Source organism: Arvicola amphibius, chromosome 8 (genome assembly GCF_903992535.2).
Source record: "Arvicola amphibius chromosome 8, mArvAmp1.2, whole genome shotgun sequence".
Taxonomy (NCBI): domain Eukaryota; kingdom Metazoa; phylum Chordata; class Mammalia; order Rodentia; family Cricetidae; genus Arvicola; species Arvicola amphibius.
This window is the reverse complement of record NC_052054.1, coordinates 111,103,402-111,129,849: the sequence shown is the minus strand read 5'-3', so window position 1 is coordinate 111,129,849 and position 26,448 is coordinate 111,103,402. Positions and strand designations below refer to the sequence as shown.

Genomic DNA, 26,448 nt, shown 5'->3' with positions numbered 1-26,448 from the left:
CCAATCAAAAGTCCAGGGGTGGGCTGGAGAGATGGCTCAGTGGTTAAGAGCATTGCCTACTATTCCAAAGGTCCTGAGTTCAATTCCCAGCAACCATATGGTGGCTCACAACCATCTGTAATGAGGTCTGGTGCCCACTTCTAGCCTGCAGGCATATACGCAGACAGAATATTGGATACATAATAAAAAAATAAATATTAAAAAAAGTCCAGGGGCTTGGGCTCTGGGGCCTGGGGCCAGATACTGAATATATTCCTATCTGCATGAAACTACCTGCTCGAGTTTCTTCATTTTTCTATGATGTGGTTTCCTCATCCTTAAAAGATGCTGCTTGGCTCTAGCGTTTGTTTATAATTATTATAAGTGAATGATTTAGATGCCTATCTGACACAAAGCAAATAGGCAATAATGATTGGCTGCTATTATGATCTGAAGTCAAGCCTTTTTGCCAGCATATTTCTCTGGGGGCATTTCTACATCTTAAAGCAGCTCTCTCGGAGTTTTCATTTTGATCTGCCACCCACAGGCAGGCCTGGCTACTGATGTTCCGATGCTAATGGGGGACACTTGAAAGTAACATGTTCCAGCTTCCCAGACTGTCAAGCCCAAGTTCTGCTTCATCTCCATCCTTTAAACCAAATTCAGGACCTTCTTGCAGACGATGATGGAGAAAATGTTAATGAAAATAAAATTATTTCTCCCAAGTTTTCCCCTTCTTTGAAGGAATTCTTCTCTTTGAAGAAAGGGGAAGCTGGGTGTACAAGAGAGAGGCGTCTGCAAACGGCCGAAAGGTTAATAATTAAAGTGAAACAAACGGAAAGGTAAGGAATTCCTCTACAGGAAAAGTAACAAGAGAAAGGCAGATTTTGCGGTCAGCCTGTTGGCAGAGAAAGGTGACCTTAGAGAACTATAAGAGCGACTGACATTGGAAGTGGTGGTTCAAGGGCTCTGGAAACACAAGGAACCACTGATCACGAGGAGCCCCACACTCTTGGCGTTCTCCTGAGCTGGACAGACCTGGCTTCCAGGCAACACCGTTACACTTGTAGACTTGATGATACGAGAGGTTGGTGGTGGAGGTTTTGAATTGGTTGTGGGATTTGGGTTCATTGGCCACAGACTTGGGTTCCAGTTCTGGCAGCATTCACAAATAAATTCCAATTACTTACAAAATAGTTTTAAATTTTACTTTTTGAAAATTTGCTTTTAATACTATAAGAACACAGAATTATGAGATATACACACACACACACACACACATATCTTTGCCCTACAAGGCCTAATATTTTGAATGCATATTTATTCATGTACTTATGTGTGTATATACACATACACATACATATAAATTTTCTATAATTTTCCTTTTTGGTTTTCAAGATGGGCTTTCTCTATGTAACCTTGGCTATCTGCTTTGTAGACTAGGCTAGCCTCAGCTTCTTGGGTACTGGGGTTAATGGCATATACTACAATGCCTGGCTCTTAAATGTATATATTTCATTGGCTGTGTATTATTACAACACACACATACATGTGCTAAGAAAATGTTTTAAATAGAGTTCCCATTGATATTTTAAATTTTAACAATCAGCAATATACATGCTTATAATTATACAGGCATATATTTAAGCTTGTTTTTATATGCATACATATTTATACATGACACTTTAAAGTTACTTGTGGTTTACATTTCAAAAGCTATAGATATACTTTGAATACTGTTGTAATGACATTTTCCCCTATACTATCGCCATGATAAAATTATTTTATTTAATTTTTTTGTCCTTCAGATATTACATATAAATTTTGCTTCTATTTGTATTTCCATGACCTCTAGCATATACCTCTTAGATAACTGCATTTGCCTACCTATATCTTTTGCATGTTTCCCCCTGAGTTGCCTTTTTCATATTAAGATCTGTAGAATTCTGAGTATTGGATGGCCCAGTAGCCAAGCGCACTAAGTGCTTCTGCAGAGGGCCCACGTTTGCTTCCCAGCACCCATTTCAGTCACTTGGCGACTGTACATAACTCCAGTTCCTGGGGCTCTGTCTCCACGGGCACCTGCATGTTCATGGTACACAGCGGCTCACATGGGCACACATGCATACATATAAACTAAAAAGAATCTTTAAAGCTTTTGTTGAATTTTGACTGCTAGGAACGGATATGCATTGTGCATCTATCAGAGGAGCTATATAGAGTTTAGGTGACGGCTTTGCCTTGTTTTACGTTAGGATACCATTTGTCATGCAGAAATGTATGCTTTTTACAGAGTGGAATCTGTCACTTTTCATTTCCATTTGGAAACGTTTTCCCACACTTTTGTGACTTGGTTTTTTTTTTTTTTTATTTTAAATTTACCTTCATGTAGAATTTCTTTCTTATGTAATAAGGGAAAGAGAACTTTCAAAATAATCTCCCAAAATGGACAATAAAGTCTTTGTTGCTAGGGCCTCTGGGGGCATTTGCTCATCAATCATCAGCCCCAGGCACTGTTTGGTTCCCCTTGTTTGTTTGCTGAGTAACATGGAAAAAGTATGGTGTATCCATTTTTTTTTTTAAATTTGGAATATTTGTTTCCTAGTTGATGAAAACTTGCTTCATTTGTCTAACAAATTTCAACCCTGATTGCTCCACCAAAGAGCAAGATGATCAACTTTGCAGTTAGCTCGGGTTCCGTTCCTCACAGCAGTGGCTGTAGAGGTAAGTATCACTAGCTCACTGAGCTAAAACACTAGCAGATTACCATATGGTATTTTATTTAGTACTCTAGGAACTCTGCGGATATCAGCGCACTGAGTGCAATTTCAGGCCCAGGTGGGAACTGGGGATTCTTGGGGAGCTGTTGGCATAGTGAAACTTGTAGGTAACGTGTAACATTCTTCGGCTAGCACGTGTGCGAGGCCCTCTCTAAAGCTGACCTCACTGGTTTTACCCTCACCAAGCAGACCCAGCTCACTCAACACGGCTTTTTCCTGTCGCTGCTATTGGGACACAGTTTTCTTTGTACAAAGAATTCAAGGCCATTCAGTGGCATCCATGTAGTTACATGGCATCAGGGTTTTGGAAGTCATGTGGGGTTTCTACTCTACATTCATTACATCCTTATAAAATTATGCTTTTGTTCCCCAGATATTTTAGTAGTGTCTAGTCAATCTTTTAACTACCATATACACTACAACTGTATCCCCAATTTATTTTTTAAGGCTAGATTTTTCTATAATGCCAGTAAAATGAAGTGAAAGCCAGAAGTAAATTTTATTCGTGTCTATTGATACAAATTTGCTCATGCATAAGATACAAATTTACTTATGGCTATAGATGTAATAAATCTCATAATAAAACAGTGGTAAGGGAGCAAAAGCTTATTAGGGTAATAACACAATATGAACAAAAATATGAACTTTCATATCAGAAATGCAAATAAGCATGCAAAAAATTTATGAATTCTACCTCAGTGCTGAATTATATCAGAGAAGCTGAATAACAATAGACTGATTAGATTCTCTGGTGAAGCCACTTAAAAACACTTCAAAGGGTCTAAGGAAGATATTTCTTTAAAAACAATTATACAATACCAGAAACCAATATAAAAGCCAGTAGTTTATAAAATAGAAAAGATAATAATGGCTTCCCCCTAAAACAAAAATAAGTCAGACAGCAAAACAGCACATTTAGTATTAGTATTATTATCCAACATTATTTTAGGGATATTGGTAATACAATGAGACAAAAATTAAGGACATAATAAGCTTATTTGAAAAGAAGAAAAATCTAATAATCTGCAAATGATATAACTACAAACCTGAACATAAAATTACCATAGAGTCATTCATATTAAAATCAATAGCTTAAAAGATGGTAAATACATCAGCAATTAACAGTAACAAAAGTAAATGTGCTTTAAAGATTCTACCTTCCTCTATTAAAAAAAAAAACCCAAAAGGTATCAGGAACTAAATCTAGCAATCAAATTCGGGATCTTATAAAGAACCTGCAGTTTTTACTCAGTGACCTGTAATTAAGCATCATAGAAGTTTCATCTGAATTCTAAACACTTTTTTAGAGTACAGAGGACATTTAGACCCTTCCTCTACCAAATAATCTTAGCTGGACTGCACTTTAACCCTCTGCTGTGTGTAAAGGAGGGGCTGGTTCATCCAGTAAAGTTCTGCTTCTTAGCTGCTGTGAGCTGGCCTGATGTCTGGTTAGAAGATAAAAACGTTGTTTCATCAACTGAATTCAAGTATATGTTGTCAACAGATTTTTAAATCAGTCCCTTGAGCTGTCCAGAGATTTATCATCAGCGCTTTTCATAGCTCCCAGCAGAAATAACTGTATTTCTGAAAGCAGATACTCTACAACCCAAGATTTTCATGGAATACAGCCTGCTTCATTTTCAATTGCAGCATGAATAAGCAAAGCAAAGGTAGATCTTTCTACTAAAAAGAGTCAAATACTTCTCAGTGTGAAAGCTTAAAGAAAAGAACAAACAAAAGACCTAAAACAGAGCAGCTGTCATATAATCAAAAATGGCTACAGAAAGATGGAAGGCCGCCCAGAGGTGACAAAGGCTGAAACGGACACTGAGACTGGTGTCTGAGACAGACAATCTGTGACATTCTCTATTGCAGATGAGCACGCGGGAGAACAGGAGCAGAAACGTGTGTTGAGGTGGTGGGTATGGGTGGGAGCAAACGCTTTAGAGAGAAATAAATGAGAGCACCACGCTTACCTCTTTCACCAGCAAGCTTTCTGCTTTGTTCTCTGCCTCTTCGGGTACTGTTGAATACAGTGTTCGGATATCCCAAGAAACCGTGGCTGTCTGGAGGGAACCAGGAGAAGAAATTAAGCCTTCCATCTTGAATGCGTGGAGTGGACCACTATCCCCAAAACACGAGGGCTGATTGTCATCGATCTGGGTGGAGAAGCTTCCCCAACCCTTATGTTTTTAATCCCTTTAAAAGAAGAAAGAGCCAAATAGCCCTAAACGCGCGCCTACTGGCATTCCCATAGTTACTGCTTCATCTGTGTAGCTCAGAGTTTTACAATCCGTTTTATTACTGAGAGGAAAAAAATTTGAACATCTGTGTTTGTAACTTGCTTCTATTAGAACCTTTTGTTACTGTTCATGTTAAAATAAATTTGGAATGAATTTTAAGAACTTACAAGATCCTATTGTAAATAGTAACATGTAAACCTATCCCCTTTTAGAAAGTGTGTGTGTGTGTGTGTGTGTGCGTGTGTGTTTACAAACATAGCTAAGTAAGGGGAAGAAAGCAAAAATAAACTTGCACATTGAAGAAAAAAGGTCATGTTTTAAATGTTATTTTCTGTTGAAATAAGTAAAAAAAATCACAAATTTAAACAAATAGCTATTTATACAAACAGTGTTCTATTAAACGGATACGCATAAGCTGATATGTAAAATCCCTCATGAAGCCTTTGAATAGAATTTCAAAGGTTGTTTTTGTTTGATGTGTCTCCAGGTTTTGGCTTATAATTTTTCCAATACGATTGCATCATGGCCACCAGCTGCCTTCAGTCTGTCCACTTTCATGGTGATGTGGTGAAATGGCTGGCAGTACCATGGTACCAACCACGGAGGAGATTTTAGGTCACACATTCCCTCAGTAGATTCCTCATAGTTTCTGAGATACAAACTACCGTTTGTATAAACTGGTCCTGATGAAAGGCATGCTCCTGGGCTGGGTTTAAACCAACCCAAAATCTCAAAAGCCACTGTTAGTTTAGGAGAAGTGAGTACGGGGGGGGTCTTGGAGTTTTTGTCTTCTAAACTCATGGTTTTGTAGCCATGCGTCAGCCACAGCAGCATTGCGTCCATCATCCCTTACATCCTGATTTCAGACTTAGCATTTTCTTCAAATTTCCCCTTCACACCTGATGCAAGTCCCATGTATTGTCACTGCCATAACCTCAGTGTTCAGTAGGGTGCTTAACTGGCTGTCTGTTGAATTTTTCCTGAGTGTACGTATGCAGTGTGTGTTCAGGGTAAGCGTGTGTGTGACTGTAGGCAAGCACATCAGTGTCTCTGCTGTGCATGGGTGGGGCAAGTGACTCAGTGAGTGTGTCATTCGTGTAGTGCATGAGTGCATCTATACAGGAAGTGTGGGTATGTGGTTGTGGTTATGCATAAGGGTATGCTAATATAGTGAGTGTATATATGCTGTAAATTTGTGCGCTATGTAGGGTTAGCTTGGGCATGCCTGTAGTGTGTCGATCTGTGTATTCCTGTGCATGTGTGAATGCATGGGGTACGTGGGTATGTCTGTGGGAGTATGCACATACATGTCTACGTGGGAAGCATGGGTTTTGATGTTGTGAAAGAGGAAGAACATCACATGATTCTAAGATCAGAGGATAAAAATGATGAGAAATATGGTGTTCCAGATATTTTGTTCAGTAAAACTTAAAATACTGCTAAGGGGTGAGCTCACCAGGCTCTAGGACTTCATGGCATCTATAGAAGAGAGGATGCAAGTGTGGTAATATTTTGTTTGTGCTATAACAAATAAAGCTTGCCTAAAGATCAGAGATCAGAGTGAGGAGCTAGCCACACTAGTTCTTACCTCTACTGAATCTTTAAACTAAAGGGGCCATCCTGTCCCTCTGAATCCTCAGATTGAATGCTCTGAGCTCCTGTCTCCTCTCGCCTTATATGCTGGGATTAAAGGTGTGTGATCCCAACTGCTGCTCTGTTTCTCTTTTAGACTGATTCAATCTCACAGTAGATCAGGGTGGCCTTGAATTTAAAGATCCACCTGCTTCTGCCTCCTGAGTGCTGGGATTGAAAATATGTGCCACCATCGCCGGGCCTCTATGGCTAACTAGTGGCTCACACTATACTCTGGTCCTCCGGCAAGCTTTATTTGTTACAGCCCAAGCAAAATATCACCACAGGCAAGAACTGGGACTGCCAAGTTAAACCAAGAACAGACAGAGAGAGCAAGTGGAGGTCTTGCAGACAAAGCAGAGGTCTCCAGACAGACCAGGAAGTGGTTGTTTCTGTGCAGAATGCAATGAAGCAAGATTAGAGTTATCTTGATTTTTTTTTCATTTATAATTCCTTGTCTGATTTCCTCCTTCAAAGTTGCTTCTTTATTGTTAGTCTCTCTGTGAATACTAACAGCTTAGTCTAGACTGAGTCTTGGGGATTATTGTTTAGACTTCAGTGGCCCAGGAATGACTTTGGAAAGACAGCTCACAGATACACGGGGATCCTTGCTTCGGTTTCAGAAAGCACTACAAATCAAGACTCCCACAGTATTCCGTCAGTGACCCAGCATGTTGAGCATAGACAAATACATAAGTTACTAGCCATGAGCAATGCACGAAGCTGGAAGGATTCCTGATGACCTGTGGTCACAAAATGACATTGATCCTTCACTAAATAAGATCACTGTGACCAACTCATGCTTATAAAACCGTGTGACAAACCTAGGACTTTATTTTGCATGCTCTACGCATGCCAAATACCTCGTACAACACAAACATGGCATAAGAGGACTGTGAGCATATATGTGTGTGCGTGACATGACATGCTAACCATCTCAGTATAAAACTGAAACACGTGTTTAAAAAAACCAAAAGGCCTCATGAGGTTAGAGCTTTCAAAACTTTGGTGCCTTTCCTCTTGTTTTACATTTGTTTAAAGCGCTCGCACGGAGCACAAGTAACTTGGTCAAAATAGAAGTATGAAGAATCCTATTTGTTAAGGGTATTAATACATTTAAAAAGAATTTCCTTTCGGAGAAGTCGGTGTTTTCAGACCACAACAAATTGCCTTGGCCACAACAGACTTCCTGTTCTCTTTAATAAAGCTCCATTCCACAATTGGTAGATTTCAGTAGCATGGAACAGATCTGAGACCACACTGGCATTCGGCCGAGCTCATCTGGTGGCAAGAGTTTTATAAGGGGCGTATTGTCAGGCATTTGGAAAGGAAAACCTCTGAACCGATGGCCCTGAGCCTGTGTTTGCAGTCTGAGGCCCACGATATTCACTGTCTTTGACTCTGGCTCTGCTACTTCCTAGTTCCCTCAGTGCTGTGCTGGGTAGTCTTTGTGGTTTTGTTGCAGCAGCCATTCTGCTGGTTAAAATGACTCTGGGTTGGACTTCAGTCTAAGAGCACAGGGGCCACTTCCCAGTTGGCTAAATGCCACCATTAAAGTCTGGGATGGATCTCTTTTGCTGTCTTGGGGCTAAGGGCGACCTGTGTCAGTTTTTACAGTCGGTCCCAGCTGGAAAAGGCAAGGACAGAAAAGATGGCGCTTAAGTAACTCCATCAGTCCTAATTAAGATGTAAGCAGCTCCACAACGAACAAGTAACTCACAGTTAATCGTTTATTGAAAAGGAAATGCCACTTCATTTAGGAGGTTAGGGCACCAATGCTGATTTCTGTTAAAGAAGACACATTACTGTGCTTGCTTTGCAAACAGTTTTTTTTTGTGTGTGTTTTTTTGTTTGTTTTTTAATCACATTCTGAAGTAACACCAATGTGTTTTTTTCTTATTTACTATAAACTATGTGAGAATGACACTTTAATAACTTTGCTATGCTATACAGGGAAACTCTTCTCGTTTTGGTGAAAACTATAGGCTATAGGTGGCAGAAACGGCGAGCAACCATCCATAAGTAGGTACTGATCGTGATCCCGCAAAGTCCAGCGTGACGACTTGGTCATTGTGCTATTTAAGTGCGTCAGTGAGGTTCATGGTCTTGAACTCTCAGACCCACAAAGCACTGAGAAAGTTACTTCCCTTTTTCTGTGGTTCATCTTGTAGGACCCTTGGTTGTCGACTTTTCCGTTGCTGCGACCCTTCTCTACAGTTCCTTGTGCTGTGCTGGCTCCCAACCAGAAAATTATTCCATTGCTACGTCCCAACTATAGTTTTGGTCCTGTTAGGAACTGTAATGTAAATATCTGATATGCAGGATATGTAATATGTGGTATGCAAAGGGGTTGTGACCCACAGATTGAAAACCAGTATTTTAGACTCAAGTGTATCTTCCATCCGCCAAGGAGGCAAGGACGAAACATCTTTTCCTTTAATGATGGCTGTTCCTTGAGCTCTGGCAAATGTAGGTGGAGTACACATGACAGCTCGATACACGGATATAGGGATCTGATCTGGGGAGTGGATATTTCTGTCTTCTTGCACATGAAAAACTTTTTTGGAGAAGCACGCGACTGTACATGCCTCCCATGGAAAGACGTGAGGTGCAGCAGAAACCAGTGCTTCATGAGTGTAAAGGTGTGTTCGGCACCAGCTCATCCCATTGGTCAGACAGACTCAGGGGTGCAGGCTAAGCCTACCATGTAGGAAAACTGAGGAAGAAGCATGGGTTTTTTTTATGATTCCAGGAGAAGAGAATTGAGCTGATATAGTAACCTGCCCACCCTGGCTGAGTTCCCATGGCCTTTCTACAGCACAACCTACGCTCCTTCTCCCATAGTGGTGCTGGTCCACCAGAGGCTCTTTATTCGACCTTTCACCTTTCAAGAAATCCTCACCTAATTCCCTGTAAATCTCAGGTTTTAGATAGATACCAGTCCCTTAAAACACAAACAAACAAACAAACAATCCATAACTCACTTCAACCTCATCTCTTTCTTAAACTCTCTAATTTACTGTCTGTATCATACTGGGAGTCAATACATGGAATATTTTAAATCCCAAAGCTGTGCTCTTGATTGATTCATTTGGTCATCTTAAATGAGTATTCTATCACATTTAAGCAGGTATGGTGTTTAATGCGGACTCTCAACTTCACAGGATTTACAAGTTTCTGGGCATATCTGTGAGGGTTTTCTAGATAAAGTTAGCTTCTGGGCTAGCCTCACCTGTGACGGATTATCTAGACTGCTTTAAATGAGGACAGAACAGCACTTTAAATATGTGTGACATCTGCTGGGTAGTGGTGGCACACACTTTTAATCCCAGCACTTGGGAGGCACAGGCAAGTGGATCTCTAAGTTTGAAGCAGCCTGGTCTTCAGAGTGAGTTTCAGGACAGCCAAGGCTATGCAGAGAAACCTTGTCTTGAAAAACCAAACACACACACACACACACACACACACACACACACACACACACACACACACGTGATACCTTTCTGATGAGCTGGGAGTTCTGAACTGAATAGAAAGGCAAAAGAAGCGAAGTATTAGCATTCATCTCTGTCTGCTTCCTGACTCTGGATGATATGTGACCTGTTGCCTCAAGCTTACATTACCAGGACCTCCCACTATGAGCCAAAACACATTTCCGTCCTTAAGTTGCTTTGTCGGGTGTTTTGTTGGAGCAATGAGATCAGTAAGTAACACAACCAATTTCATAAAATCTGCTTTAGGAATAAAATATAAAAATTAACGTAGTCAGGTAATACAGAGATGACTCAGTGGTTAAGCCACTTAAGTATGCTGCTTTTCCAGAGGACCCAGGTTCTGTTCCAAGCATCCACATGACAGCTCACAGTAGTTTACACTGCATGAAGATGATGGACAGGCATACATGCAGGCGAAATGCCATTATATACAAAGTAAAAACAAACAAATAAAATGCAGTTAGTTTTCTTATGCCCCATATAGTTCCTTTGGTATCTTTGATTTATTACTCTTAAAGAACTTGAATGTAGATGTGTTTTAATGATTCTTTGGTATTCTGTCTCTGACTATGTACACCTCTTCTGACCTCATAACCTGGAACAACCTTCTTTAAATAAAAGAGAGCACTACTGAGAGTTATAATTAATATGCCATAGAACATGTCATTTTAAAGGGTAAATTTCTGTTGATTCTGAGCATACTCAGAGCTGTGAAACCATAATCCCTATTTACATTCGGTATGTCTTCATCACACCTCAGGAAACCCTTTTATCTCTTAGCAGTCTACGCATACTCTCCTCTCCTTGGTACCTGGCGATCAACCACTCATCTGCTTTCTATGCCGACACATTCCATTTAAATGGAATCATTTATATGTGACTGTCCTAGCACCCTATCCTCTGAGCCAAAGATTCCTCTCTACATCAGATCAGCCATGCCTACCTGAGTGAGTCAATGAGGATTGGACCTTCTCTCATAAGACGATGATGTGGGAAGGGTCATTGAACCCTTACCCAGGTGTTCAGCCACTCCTTCCAGCTATTTGAGTGTAATTAAGTCCGAACTGTATGTGGTCTAAAGGATTTGGAGACATGCTACAGTATGTAGGTGGGGGAGACGGTGAGAGGGGGTTCCATTTGTATGGCCATGGATAAGCTGCTATCCATGCTACCTGGAGACTTCCCAGTGCGGCTGCTCTGTGGTCACCTATGCTCTGATCAAAACGTCTTGCTCGTGGTCTGTAACCAAGCCTGATAAGCTCATTGGTACCAAGGGAAAACACGTATGGCACAGCACTTTAGTTTGTCCTTGGGCCTTCTGAGGAAGGGCTCATGTTACTTCATCTCCCCAGGGGACACATGCCTACAACCGTGGTTCTTTGCAATGGGCTGAGCAGGATATATTGAAGGTTCACCCATACTGTAATATGTACCCATATGTCCTTCCCTATTATTGTCAAATATGCCAAATTACTCTCAGTTATTAGTTGGTAGGCAGTTTGCTTGCTTCCATTTGGGGGATATGCCTCTGTGAACATTTATGTCTAAAACATCATGCGGACATACATTCTGGGTACAATGAAACCGAGAGGGGCCGCTGTATATTCTTTTTAAAATAAAGACTAGAATTCCTTGCTACCCTAATTTTTTTAATTTTCATTTATTATTTTTAATGAGTTTGTATTAATTATTCAAAGAGGTTTTATTAAGACAATTCCATTTATGTGTGTGGTACACTTTGATCATAGTCATCATCTTTATGACCCGTTCTTATTCTGTTTTCCCCTTCCAAACACCTGGCAGGCTCCCTTTTGATTTCACATCTTTCCTCTCTCAGTTTCGTAAGAGAGAAAATACACAATACTTGTCTTTGTGAGACCCATGGCCACGTCCAGTTCTAATGCCTTTTCCTGGAAATAAGATAATCTCACTGCTTATGGTTAGATAATGCCACATTGACTTTCTGATGGCGCCACTCACAGTGAGAACTGAGTTGTTTACTCCTGATTGGATACCTCATTTTTTTAGGAAGCTTCTGGTGCATAGAGTATTGTTTTGAAGGAGACGAAGAATGAAAATCAAAGTACTTCTGTTCGAATTTTGTCCTCAGTGGCTTACATCCTTGGCCAAGGGCCTCGCCATGCGAGGGATGCTATCACTTAGAAATAATCTAATTGAACACAAGCTATTACTTAGCTTTCAGATCACAACAGCGGTGCCCTTGCACAAGCATTATGAGCCATTTAAAGCTTTTTTTTTCCACGCTCGAAAGCCACAGATTAAAAAGAGTTGCGATTCCTATGAAATATTAAGCTATGTATCAGATAAAAAGAAATCTCATGGCCTTTCTTCTTTGTAACTTTAACTGTAGCAAGGTCTTTGAACTTCCTCTCATAGAACGGCCCCTGCGGTAAAGCGTAGAAGTCCCCAAGTACCAGTTGCTTTCAACAGCTAAAAATAAACTATGAAAAAATGTGAGCCCTTGAAACATGATGAAATGTGTCATTCAGTTTTGTCAGCCAGCCAATGGCAACTGCAGGATCAACCTGAGTGCCCTTGAACACGGACTCTGAGCCATCACTAAGAACGTGAACTTTGAGGCGATGGTATAACTTCTTTGGCAGGCTACTTCCGCCACTGAACAGAGAGCAGAGAAGTGTGATTTTGGAAGTGGCCCTGCTCGCAGCAGAAAGTTTTATGAATGGAGCATAGCATCGTCTCCTGCTCATCTTGGTATTCTTGATATGTGTGCTTAGCTCACTAAAGGCGGTTCTCAAAGTTGGTCTTCAACAGAGGAGCTTTGGCTAAGTGGACGCTGTTGGAAAGCAATGCAGACTGAGCAGGGTTCCTGTTCGCAGACATCTCAGCTTCACTGTTTCAGTGATTCTGTCTCAGCCTTTCTGCACTGTTCATCCAGCAAGAAAGTCATTTATGGCACTGTCACCTTCTGTTATGTGATTTGGCTTTAGTTTCTATTTAGTCTGAGTCATTGAACATGATTCATTGTGTCCTTGAAACTGTTCTTTCGCTTCCTCTCCCCCCAGCACACTCCTTAACTACTTCATTAAGTCACACATTGGTGACCAAAAGTATTTTTGGCTGTCTCTGTTATTGCCAACTTCAAAACATAAAGGTAAAATCAACAGTAGTGAATTTAACAATGAAGCTGTCTATGTTTTTGAATACATGGGTTAATATGTTCATGTGCACTCATTTTTTTATACCACAAGATTATGATGGAAGTAGTAATAAAAGCTTATGTTGAGCATGGTGGTGGAGCATGCCTTTATTCCAAGCACTTGGGAGGCAGAGGCCTTCCGAGTTTGAAACAAGCCTGGTCTACAAGAGCTAGTTCCAAAATAGCTAGAATTGTTACACAGAGAAAGCTTGTCTCGAAAAACCAAAAAGAAAGTAAAAAAGAAAAACTTATGTTGTCTGGTCTTGATTGCACATAGCAGGAGAGTAATTTCTGCCTGGTGTGACAAGAGACAAGGAAAAAGCCTCTGAAAGAACATTTTAACTCACTATTTGAGAGACTCTTTGGAATACCCATGAGCCACAGAGTATGTTGGGTATTTGATACATGGATATGAACAATTTTTTCTCTCACCTAATGACAGAAATCATCCAATTTGTACATTAAAGTGTCTGAAGGAGGAGGCTACCTTTGCTGATGTCAGCTGTGTGCCAGGTGCTGTACTAGACAGAGGGAGCCTCTAGAAAGAGTATCAAATTTCTCAGTGTTTTTACTTAAAGCAATATGTTGATTTGTGTCCAAGAGGAGAACTTCTCATTAACCTTCATTTTCTCATCATCAAGCAGAGGCAATGACTCTATTCTTTTTTTTTAACTCAATAGTTTTGTGTCAGAATGGCCTTTGATTCCTAAGGGTTTCAAAGAATCAAAGCTATTTCCTAAAATAACAACCCAGGGGCTTCTGAAAGAAAAGTCACAAAATTTATTTTTATTATTTATACTTTCTTTTTCTATTTTTGAAGCACTTTATTGAAACATGCTATCGTATCCAAACCCAGAGTTCGGCAATATAGCTAACCTTGTCTCAGTGCACTAAGGCTGGAATTGCTAGCAGGTCACCACGCCTGCCTGAAAATTTACTTAGTTTGTCAGGTCCTCATGCTTATGTGGTAGCTCCTTTTAACCACTGAGCCATCTTTCCAGTCCCTAAATTCATTGCTGTGCTTGCTGTGTGTCAAGTGCTCCCTTAGTTGCTGTGTATCTTACAATGATGCAGTAAGAAAATGCCTTTGACCTGCTGGAATAATAATTTGGTGAGAAACGAGTGCCAGAAAGGTGAACAAAAAGCAAGTTGGAAGGTTAGGGTCCAGCTTGGTAGTAGAGTATCAGCCTTACATGCACGGAGGCCTGGGTTTGTGTCCCAGAACCACAAAGGAAAAAGCAAGCAAGCAAGAAAGGAAATAAGCTAATATGCAACAGTGGAGATATTTTCAAGTTGTAAGCAGGGCTCTAAAGTGAAGCCATGGGCTATTGTGATGGAGTAAAGCCGGCACAGGAGGAATATAAGCTGGACCCCAAAGATTCTTCTTTAAAGAGGTCACATTTACAACTAAGTCACAGGAGCCAGGGGCACAGGTCCTAGAGAGCCAACGTGTTTGCTAAGTGTGAGGACAGAATAAATATCAGGTGCTCTGCGTAGCAACGGTAGGAGACAAGAGCTAGGAGATCCTCAGGAGCCAGGGGACAGGGTAATAAAGAAGAGTGGGGTTGGATGGAGGAAGGCATGATGCTGTCTGGCTTGTAACTCTGAAAGCATCCAGTGAATACTGAATGTGAATGGATCAAAGTATGTCTATGGAGAAAGCAGAAAAAAAAAACACCCTAAAAAGGCCATTCTGGGGGCTTAGGCAAAAAATAATGACGGCATCTCATGCCATCAGGGTAAAGAGGCCAAAAGTTCCTGCTTGCAATGCGAGAATGCTGTACGGCGAAACACACATTTTCTTCTGGAGGTATCAAATGCCAGACGCAGTTGCTGTTTCTTGGTATTCAACCACAAGCTCTTTCGTCAGCCTTGCTCTCTCCATATTAGGGCACGAGTCGGTAAAACCCAAGAATCTTGCTTTCCTTGTCAGTCTCACTCCTCTGGGAAGTATTGTTCTATGTGTAGCACCCAGTGGGTGCTGAATAAATATTGATTAAATAAAGCAAGCAATGAATCATGTCGGCAGGAAGTGTGGGTGCTTAAAACCATAGAAACAGAGAAGTGAACCGGGTCCTCTCACCGGAAGAGCTGATTCCTAATGTTTGGAAGGACAGGTGGGAGCTTTAAGAGCCTCCATACTCCACCCTTTGAGATTAGTCTGATCACTTTATTGCCACTTCTGCTTGGATGTGTGTGAAAACTGTCCAGGCAAACCACAGAGACTCCCAAGGTTCCAACAGAGTCAAGGAAATGACACATTTTCTAGGATCATGGTGGGTTTTTTGGTGGTGAGCAACACTCCTAAGTGACATAGGCTGTGAATGGGGCTGATAATGGCAAGAGATTTAGAGAATTGTATATGTTCTCCATATAGACATTGAGAGAAACAATCAATAAATGGGACCTCCTAAAACTGAGAAGCTTCTGTAACACAAAGGATATCATCAACAAGACAAAATGGCAGGCTACCTTGGACAGAGTGCTGATCTCCAAATTAAACAAAGAACTCAGGAAATTGGTCATCATAAGAACAAATAATTCAATAAAAATGGGGTACAGACCTAAAGAGAGAACTCTCAACATATGAATCTAAAATGACCGAAAACCTCTTAAGGAAAATGCTCAACATCCTTTGCCATCAGAGAAATGCAAAGCAAAACAACTCTGAGATTACATTTGACATCTGTAAGAATGGCCAAGATCAAAAACACTGATGACAACTTATGCTGGAGAGGTTGTGGGGTAAAGGGAACACTCCTGCATTGCTGTGGGAGTGCAAACTGGTACAGCCTCTTTTGAAATCAATATGGAGATTTCTCAGAAAATTAGGAAACAACCTACCTCAAGACCCAGCAATACCACTTTTGGGTATATACCCAAAGGATGTTCAATCATACCACAAGGTCATGTGCTCAACTTTGTTTATAGCAGCATTGTTTGCCAAAGCCAGAACCTGGAAACAACCTAAATGCCCCTCAACCGAAGAATGGATAAGGAAAATGTGGTACATTTACACAATGGAGTACTACACAACAGAAAAAAACAACATCTTTAAATTTGCAGGCAATTGGACAGAGCTAGAAAACATCACTTTGAGTGAGGTAACCCAGACCCAGAAACACAAATTTAGTATGTACTCACTGCTAAGTGGCTTTTAGATATAAAGCAAAGAAAAACAAGCCTACAATTCACAGAGAACCTAGACCACAAAGAGGACCCTAAGAGAGACATACATGGATCTAATCTACATGGGAAGTAGACAAAAGCAAGATCTCCTAAGTAAACTGGGAACATGGGGATCATAGGAGAGGGTAGAAGGGGAAGGGAGAGAAAAGGAGCAGAGTGGAGAAATACATTTAGCGCAATAAAAATATGTAAAAAATGACCTGTCTAGAACAAATGCATTTTATTGTGGTAATGCATGTGTGTGTGTGTGTGTGCGCGCGTGTGCGTGTGCGTGTGCGTGTGTGTGTGTGTGTGTGTGTGTGTGCAGAGTCAGAGGATAAGTTTTTTAGGGTGTGTGCTGGTTAGTTTTAACTGTCAATGTGATACAACATATAATCCTATGGGAAGATTATTAATGGGAATGACTTAGATCAAGGTGGCCATGGGATGTCTATGGGGATCTGTCTTGATTGTTATTAACCAATATAGAAAGACTCCGTCTATTGCAGGCAGCACCATTTCATGAACTTGACCCTAAACTGTACAAGAGCGAGGAAAACCAGCTGAGTATAAACACAAGCAGCAAGTGAGGATCCATGCATTTATTCTCAACTCCTGACTGTAGAGGCCATGCTCTGAGCTCTCGCCTAGACGTCTCCACAGTAATGGACTAACCTGGAAGTATAAGACAAACAATCCTTTCCTCTCCTAGGTTGTCTTCGGGGAGGATAGCTTATAACAACAGCAGAAATGAAGCTAGAACAGCGTCATATGTCCAAACTCAAACTCCTGCAACCACTTAGAGCCCCGCCTTTGTACGGTGAAAGCCACTGACAACCATCAAATGAGCCGATACAAGTGCTCAATTAAAAATTGGTTTATGGATACCAGAATGCGCATTTCAGAAGATTCTTTTCACTTGCTACCAACTAGATTGTTTTTGCCTTCAACTATTTAAATCGACAATTCTTACCTCATGGGACATACAAAAATAGGCAGCATATTACCCATGGGATCTAGATTTCCAGGCCAAAATGCATAGGGCAAGAATGAGAAAGGACAGGAAACAGAAAAAGGTCAGGATTTTACTAAAAAACCTGGCAATTTTATGCTGATCTACTCCCCACCATCAATATAAATAAAAATCCAGCCACTTATAGGAAACATCATTTTCTGATATTAAGATTAGAGACCATGGCATCTCTCTTGAGTGTACTAACTGGGTGCTTTTCTCCCAGCTCTGGTTGGAGGTTAGTAGGCTCCTTCTGGGAGTGTATTCTCTCCTTACACTGCATTCTGGGGATCAAACTCCGGTCCTTCGGCTTGGCAGCAAACCCCTTAACTCACCAAGCTATCTAGTTAGCCTTATAACTTCATTATGGAGGCAACAAGGAACCAATGATCACATTGGGAAAATAGAGCAATATGCTATTGTAGGCTCTGTTTATACTACTAAGGATGGCAAAGGTTAAAAAAAAAAGTCAGAGACAATGTTTAAATGAGGCTGAAGAGATGACAAAAATAGAGTCTAATTCAGAGCTAATGTGAGGTCCAGCCGTGCTTCGCTGTTCTCTTTCTGAGGTGGAAGGAAGCTTGAAGTGGCACTTGACACATTTCTAAATGACAGAGCTGGAAGAGCAGATTCTCCAAAGTTCATAAGTTTTGGTGCTGTCTGACAGAAAGCCTTCTGGGTAGGTTTACCTCCAGGCTGAAGAATCAAAATAAGGATATGGAATTGAAAAAAAGAAGAAGAAGAAGGTAGTTCAACTTCAAGTTGCAGTTCAAGCCTCAGAGCCTGGCCCAACCACAGAAATGAGATCTACAGAGATAAGTGTCTCTTCAAGTGTGCCAACAGTAGGTGGGAGCCATTTTAAAACAGCGACAAAGAGAAGTGAAAGGATTGTTTTTCTTATGCCTGTATCTGTCTCCTTTCTTCCACTGTTACCCAACCCATGCTTGGAACAGAGAAGTATTCACGCTGTCTCTTCTATAACATTTTGTATTCCGCCACACACAGGCCCCCATGCGTTTCAGGCAAGTCTTCCTTCAACGTAGCTATATCCGTAGTCCTATGAGCTGCCATGTAACTTCTTTTTTTCTAAATCCATGAAAGAAGAAAAAACAAAACAAAACAAAACCCTTTGAAGCCAGAAGCCAGATCTGTCCCCAGAGGTGGGAGAGGATACTGAAGCTGTATTAGCAAAATGTAGAAACCGAGACCCATACTGCCCGAGAAAGAAATCCAGGGGCACAGCCTGCTCTATAGGGATACCCTCTAGCTGATTTTCATCTTCAGTGTTTAAGGCTGAGATATCTGAGACTAATTATATTTGAGGAGGAAAATAGAAATGGTTACTAACTGTCTTGGGTAGCCTCTGTTTGCAGAGCTGTTCACGAACAGTGTGTCAATGCTCCAGACGATACATGTAACAGAATCTAATACTTGGGGCACACTAGTGTTCATCATCCACAACTTTATCTATTTTAACCTCAATATTAACTTCCTTTCCTTCTCTCTCGGTCTATCTCACTGACCGGGAGCTGATGCTAGGCTGGCCAGCCAGCTGCTAGAATCTTCCTGCTTCTACTTCCCCAACACTAGGATTACGGGGGTATGCCACTGTATTAGACATTTTAATGCAGGTTCTGGGGGAATGGATTCAGGTCTGCATGTTTACATGGCAAGCTCTTACTACCTGGGTGGTCTATCTCCCTCCTTTTCGTTCATTCTCTCTACTAACCTCAAGAGCATCTTGCGTGTACACTGTCCTAAAGGGAACATACCTCACATAGATCATTTCACAAAGATGCTCCTGCTTTGACCCCAAGCCTCACTGTTTCCTTAATAATGGCCAACAAAGGCTCATGGTTGTTTTAAAGCAGTCGGGATTTAATATATGAGAGAATAATAAACAAATAAATATGAAATATGATTTCTTGTACCAATAGACTTCTCCTTTTCCTCCTGGTTGATTTCTGTTTCTCAGAAGCTTCTAGTTAGAAATAGTCTGAGGGGAGAAGTAGGCTAAGTCAAAGAAGGCAGCAGCAAGAAGTTCTGGCATTAGTGGGAACATGAACACCGAGGAGACTTAGGCAGCACCATGTTTTTGGTCTTTGTGTCCACTGTTAAGCCTCATGTCCACTCCTCTGAGCTGGGGAAGCCCTGGGCCTATTGTATGGCTGGAAACAGCCTTCTGCTGATGTAATGTAAAGCAATGTGGTCATAGGAAGGTGTTATGGAATATTAGTTTAAGATGTGTCACATTCGTTTATGTTGTGGAGTATTTGCTTAATGCTGAAAGATGTGCTGCATTCTTTTATGTTGTATTTGTTTAGCCCTGTGAAGCTGTGTTACTTTGTCTGCCTAAAACACCTGATTGGTCTAATAAAAAGCTGAAGGCCAATAGCTGGGCAGGAGAGAGAAGTGGGCGGGGCTACCAGGCAGAGAGAAGGAGGAGAAATCTAGACTCAAAAAAAAAAAAAAAAAGAGGAGTGAGAAAAGGAGAAGAGGACACCAGGGGCCAGCCACCCAGTCGGCCAGCCATGGAATAAGAAGGAAAGAAAGATATACAGGATACAGAAAGGTAAAAAGTCCACAGGCAAAATGTAGAAGAGAAACAGGATAATTTAAGTTAGAAAAACTGGCTAGAAACAAGCCAAGCTAAGGTTGGGCATCCATAAGGAGGAACATGTTTCCGTGTATTTATTTGGGTGCTGGGTAGCAGGCCCCAAAGAGAAAAACAAAGAACCAAAACCAAAACAACCCTCCAAAAAAACCACAAAAAACAAAAACAAAAACAAAACAATCCCTCTCCCCAAACTACCAGAAGGCTTTGCTTTCTGAATCTATGTGGAAAGAGCCCTGCTAATTTAAAGAACTCAAGGGGACTTACTGAGAAGTCATCGCTGGGGAAGAACAGGAGATCTTGGAGAGGATCATTCCGGTAGGTCTTCTCAAGTTCTTCAATGACAGTTTCATAATCCAAAGGCTCCAGCAGTCTGGGTTTTTCCTGCTGTGGGAAAAACAAGAGAAAACAAAACAAACAATCGAGTTAACCTTACGCACATCATCTCGTGTCTCCTCTGTGACTGCTTTGGTTTCATTTTTTAGCTGTCACTGAGGCGCTGACATCACACAGTCCTTCCAATTCGGTCTCACGCAGACTCTAGGAACTTGGGACAAAGCCACATAATCACATACTGATTATTTCCAGATCTGTAATGAAGTGAGGGGACCCTAAAAAACCTGTCTGCTTCCTGAGTAGTTCAAGCTGCTTGGACCCATGGGGGTGCAATAGATGTTCATGTAGACTTGATCTTTCTTACATTGGAAAGGCCTGCTTACTCGGTACAGTGTTATGACAAGGGTCGTCACTGCTTCTGCTGAATCAGATACTTTGCGGGTTCTACTAAGGTCAGTTTGCAAATGTTGGCACACTGCTAGGAAGAAAACTATTGCAGGCTGTCTTCCTTGTCAACGAAGCACGGATCTGGTGTCAGGATTAATTGCTTGACTCTGAGCTTCTTTGCCTCTACAGAGAGAAGCTGGGTCGGTTTCTTATAGACTAGAACAACTGAACTGTACTGAACATGGGTGAGGTCGAAAAAAAAAGCACAGATAATCACATGGTATTAAAATCCTGGACCCCAGAGAAGCTGCACACCCTCTGAGAAGCCTTTCCCAGTGCAAAAAAATAACAATAATAAATGCTAGAGAGAGAAGCAATGTGTCATTACAGAGTTGATGAGCTTGTTCCACACCAAACATGGATCACAAACTGAGAAAAATGGGGCTCTTCCATGAAGGAAAGAAAACAGCAGTATAGAAACAGAAACCCCAAGACACAATGAAAGTAGACCCCCTAATCCTTTGGTGAAGTATTCATGCAAAAGAAATGAAAAAAAACGGACTGTACTTAGGTGCATTTGGGGGGTTGGAGTCTTAGAAGCATGAAGGGTCACCATGAAACCCAGATAATAAAGAGATCCTGCGAATATTAGGGTTAGCATCGACTGTTCTATCTCACCTCCTGGCCTCCCCTAGATGAGCCACCTCAGTAAAGCATGGTCCCCCCACATTTTCGTCTGTGTTTTAAAAACTCCTGATGGGTTTCTTAAAATAGCAGAAAATATTTGTTTTGATGATTTTCAAAAGATAACAAACAGCAAAATGTGAACATCGTGGCCCCAAAGCAAAGATATCCATCCATTTTCTGGTTTAAAAGAAAAACAAACAAACATACAAAGTCCTCAATGGCTTAAATAAACTGGCAAGGTGACTGCTCTCTTTAAAAGGGTCCATCAAGGAAACTGGATGCTCACTGGGACGTTTGAAGAAAAAGAGTTGAGTTGTTCAACATAGTCTCTTTTCTGTGGTGTAAACCACTACACAGTTGGGGTAGAATTTACAGAGGCTCTGTGGAAGTTTGGAAAGTCTTCCTTGGTCTGCTGCATTTTGATGCTTTTCCATTCCCACTTATTTCTGGTTCAAAATGTTTTATTTCCCAGGCAAAAACTAATTCCAAGGAATACAAATTGAGAAGGATTGTGCAATGTATTCATATGTGTGCATGCATGTGTGAGGATGAACATGGTTGTACACATGCAGTGGCTGCTGGAGATTGACATCAATGTCTCCCTACGTCACCATCAACCTTAGTTTTTGAGACAAAATTGTTCAGTGATCCTAGAGGTCACTCTCTTGGCTAGACTGGATGGCTAGTGAGCTCCCGGGGTCCTCCTGCTTCTGTCTCCTCAGGGACAGAACACATGGTGTGGGTGTTAGGAATTTAACTCAGGTCCCCAGGCTTGAGCAGAAAGACTTTGCCCACTAAGCCATCTCTTCAGGTCCATCTTAAAAATGACTGATTGTCTTTAAGCCAGGCAGCCCCAGTTCTAAGTTATTTTATATTATCCTTGGTCCTGCCACAACCAAAATTTATGTGAACAACTACCTTTTGGATCTTTAAAGCATAAAACAATTATTCTGTTCTCTTAGCATTTCTGAGGAGCACATCTGAGGTTGTCCTTTGTCTTTCACTTGCACAGGCCACATGTTCACATATACCTACATACATGTAAACACATACATGCTCCTGTACACCTGCACACATGTTCATATACACCTGCACACATGTTCATATACATCTGTGCACATGTTCATACATACCTGCACATGTACACAAATGTTTCTATACACCTGCACACAGGCACACATGTTCATATATATCTACATACATGTACATGCATACATGTTCATATACACCTGCACACATGTTCATATGCACCTGCACACATGTTCATATACATCTGCACACATGTTCATATACACCTGCACACATACATAAATGTTTCTATACACCTGCACATCTGCACACACATTCATATATACCTATACACACATCTGCATCCCATATAACCATGAAAAAGGAAGAAATTGAAGTCAAAAGGATCTTTCAAGGAAGACTTTTCACTGAAAAGCAAACCATAGCTAAAGTTAGTATTATTCAAGTTACTATAAGAGGCACATGGGAGTTTCAGAGTCTAAGGTTATTGATACAACAAATTACAAACCAAAACCTAAACTCGTCTTGATAGATCAATAAAAGGTATGTATGGCAAACATTTGATAAGACAACCTTGGACACATCAGGGAACTTATGAATGATATCCCCAGGCATTTCCTATTTTACATACTTCAATGAAATTATTTTGACACGGGGGATTCTCAAATCTAGAACATCTACTCCTTAAGATACATTAGTAAACTTTTGTCTTTCCAGGGATCTTCATAATGAGTATCACTCAAGATACTCCACTTTTTTTGTAGGTTTTTTTTTTGCATATGAATTTAGCAAGTAAGTTGCATTGAAGGGGTAAGTGATGTAGTTTAGCTGGTAGAGTCCTTGCTAAGCATGTGTGAGGCCACAAATCCCACCCTTAGCACCTCTAACCTTAGCATTCAGGAGATAGAAGTAAAAGTAACAGGAGTTCAAAGTCATCCTAATCTAGGTTGGTGAGTTCAAAACCAGTCTGGGAAACAGGAGACTGTTACAAACAAATAGCCCAAAATGACACTAATGGGTTCACAGTCTTTACAAGCTGAGATTTGACAAAGCCTGCTTGGAGACTTTTTGTGTCTGTGGTGGTGAGAGCCCAAGGGTAGACAGGTAGTTCTAATCTATTCCCGAGAGAATGTTGAGCACTGAAGACACTCCACTTGGAGCTTGTTTTCTTCTGGATAAAACTGGCCTTTGGGCAAGGAACTGTTCATGCATCAACCACTGACAAAATGCACGATATCCAGACAGGACAAGCAGGATACAAGATAAAAAGACTGTCAAATCTTGCCAAGACAGGGTAAGACAGTTTTGAAAAGTTTCTTGCCTCTGATAATGGTCTGTAAGTTACTCTAGGCCTTAGCCAAAGTTGGTTGCTCCAACATTGCAAATGAGACTTTGGGCGATTGCCCAGGTAACCAGTTGTCTCTGTCATTTGTTGCACATTTTGGAAGATGCCTGAGTGCACTTCCTGCTTACTCAAGTAATATTATTTCCTTTCTCAGGACTTCGATGAAGTTGAACACTAGATAGTTGTAGTTACTTTCTTCTCATGACTTGGCCAAGTTATTTATAATACAAGACTTAGACTCCTTAGGATAGGATAATTATTGGAACATTTATCACGTTTCTTGCTTGATATTGTTTATGCTGGTTGTAATTCTAATATTTATACTTGATATTTGTTCTTATTGTATATAATTTTACATTAGGCTTAGAACTCTCTCATTTAAACAAAAGGGGGAGGTGCTGTAGGAAATCCTTCAGCCAGTAACCTTTAAGTTACCTGCCCACTTAGGCATGGCCTCTTATACTATAAATGCTGTTGTAAAGCACGCACACACTCTCTCTCTTTCAGCTGTTGGATTCGGTTGCTGTTCCCCATTTGAGCAGACAACTGTGATCTGTGAGTCTACCCCTAAATAAATAACTCTTTATTATACTCAATTCTGAGCTAGTGTGGGATTTCTTTTTAGTGTCCATCTTCAGTCGTCTCCAAACTAAGGGCCCTGTCTGCTCAGCATCTTGTTCAAAGAGAAAGACACACTCAGGGATGGTGAGATCAGTTCTTTCCCCACTCTTGCTCTCTACAGAGACACTAAGTTGAGCTAGGAACTGAGCAATATCGATTTATGGCTTTAACAAGGATCGAGCTGTCCCTCCTGAATTTAATGGACCTGTTTCTTCTGGAAATACACCAAGTAGGATAAGGTATGTGCCAAGATTACCCTGAATTGGATTGTATTTTTATAGTGCTTTTTACTCTTATTCTTTCTCTCAAATGAGCAATGAATTTCATTAACTGTTCTAGAGTCACCATGCCTGGGAAAGGCACCCACCAGCACTTGTTATTATGGGGCAGGGGAAGTTGCACCACAGCGGAAACAGGCCCTATTCTTCTTATGTACTATTAAGAAATTTGTTAGATCTGCTTTCCCAAATCGACAGCTATCTTTCAAATCAACTTCACAGCAGAAGAATGGGCTCCTGCCACAAAAAGCAAAAGCTTTCTTCCTCTGTACTTACCCACAACTTCTAATGGTATGCTAACATAATGCCTAAGCCTTGGAGTGGGGAAGCTGCCATCTTGGTAGCAATCCAGTCTGTCAAGACTGTTCAACTGACAAAAAACAAGTAGACTGTCTATGTCCTAAATGGAGGCTTTAATTTCTCATTAAAAATAGTATCACAAAAAGCTGAATTGTTTTCATTGGAGTAATTCAAAATCAACTGGGTGAAAAAAAAATGACACTGAAGAAAATAAGCATTTGAAATGTATTACCCTTAAAGATCGCGTGACTGAACTGCCATCCTTTCTCCAGAATAGAAGGACAGTCCAGCTAGAAATTAATGTAGACTATCTAGCCTTGTTGTAGTAAAGTTCAAAGTCTATGGGAATTGGTGGTTGTAGGCTTTCTATGAAAAGAAAAAGCAGTGAGAATGCCTGCCTCATCCCTATGGGCAATGAGACCATCGGCGTGGTGATTAAAACCCTCATCCCTTACTTTATATATGTGTTTAAGACTTAGTAGACATGATCTCTGAAGATGAAATGATGTAGTTGTTAGAATAATGCTCATCTATAAAACTGTTTTCCTGAGTGTCACGTAGATAAAAGCTGGCTTACAATTTTTACTGCTTGTAGATTGAAAGCACCTGAAATGTGTATATGACATACTCAATAAACACGTGTTCCATAATTAATTACATATCCCGTCATCCAGATCTAGGGATAACCTAGAATTAAGCCAAGAGGAATAAGCAAACATAACACTCAAGATATATTTGAGGATATCTTTGTAACATTATTTTCCTTACAAGATGGAGAAATGTATTCAACTTCCTTGACGGAGGACAAGAAAGGTAGGTTGGTTGACAGTGACCATGTCTAACCAGGGAAGACATTAAAATATAGCCTTTAAAATGAAGTAATTTTAAAGAATCACTGGTAGTGGAAAAAGTACAAATCTGCACAAAGCTTTAGAAAAGACATTCAGACAAGGAGAGGATCTGGAATAAATCAGAGAACTGTGTGCACCATGCCGTGGATTTGCTAAACTTTTCAGTAATTCATCAGATTTAGCTGTCAATATTTGACATCTAATTGGTGTTTTTGTTGTTGAAATCTGAAGCAGGGTGGCTTCCATGATCAAGTATTGCTACAAAAGAAAGGACAAAGAAAAGTACTGTCTCAGAAGGTGAACAGTTCAAGGTAATCTTGAGGATATTTCTAGATCCACACATCACGAGATTAAAAACGAGCTACTTAGACTTCTAAGGCGTAGTAAAACTTCCTGGGCATGGCCTGATTCAGAAATTATGAAAGATGAAGCCTATGAAACAATGAATGCTTATTAAGGCTAATTTTTCTCAAGTTTATAATAAAATAAAAATTGCTTATTTATTATTATTTAA

At 40.6% G+C, this 26,448-nt stretch overlaps 1 protein-coding gene across 5 annotated transcripts in view; it reads right to left on the bottom strand.

Annotated features, from left to right (window-relative positions):
• The window catches only part of Dock10 (dedicator of cytokinesis 10), a 253,512-nt gene that overhangs the window by 129,287 nt on the left and 97,777 nt on the right, over nt 1-26,448 (bottom strand). For all 5 annotated transcript variants that reach the window (XM_038339212.1, XM_038339210.1, XM_038339211.1 and 2 more), the window contains exons 2-3: nt 20,368-20,487; nt 4,736-4,825 (exon numbers count right to left, since the gene is read on the bottom strand). In XM_038339212.1, the coding sequence (XP_038195140.1) occupies nt 4,736-4,825; nt 20,368-20,487 (210 nt within the window). The remainder of the gene's footprint in view (nt 1-4,735; nt 4,826-20,367; nt 20,488-26,448) is intronic.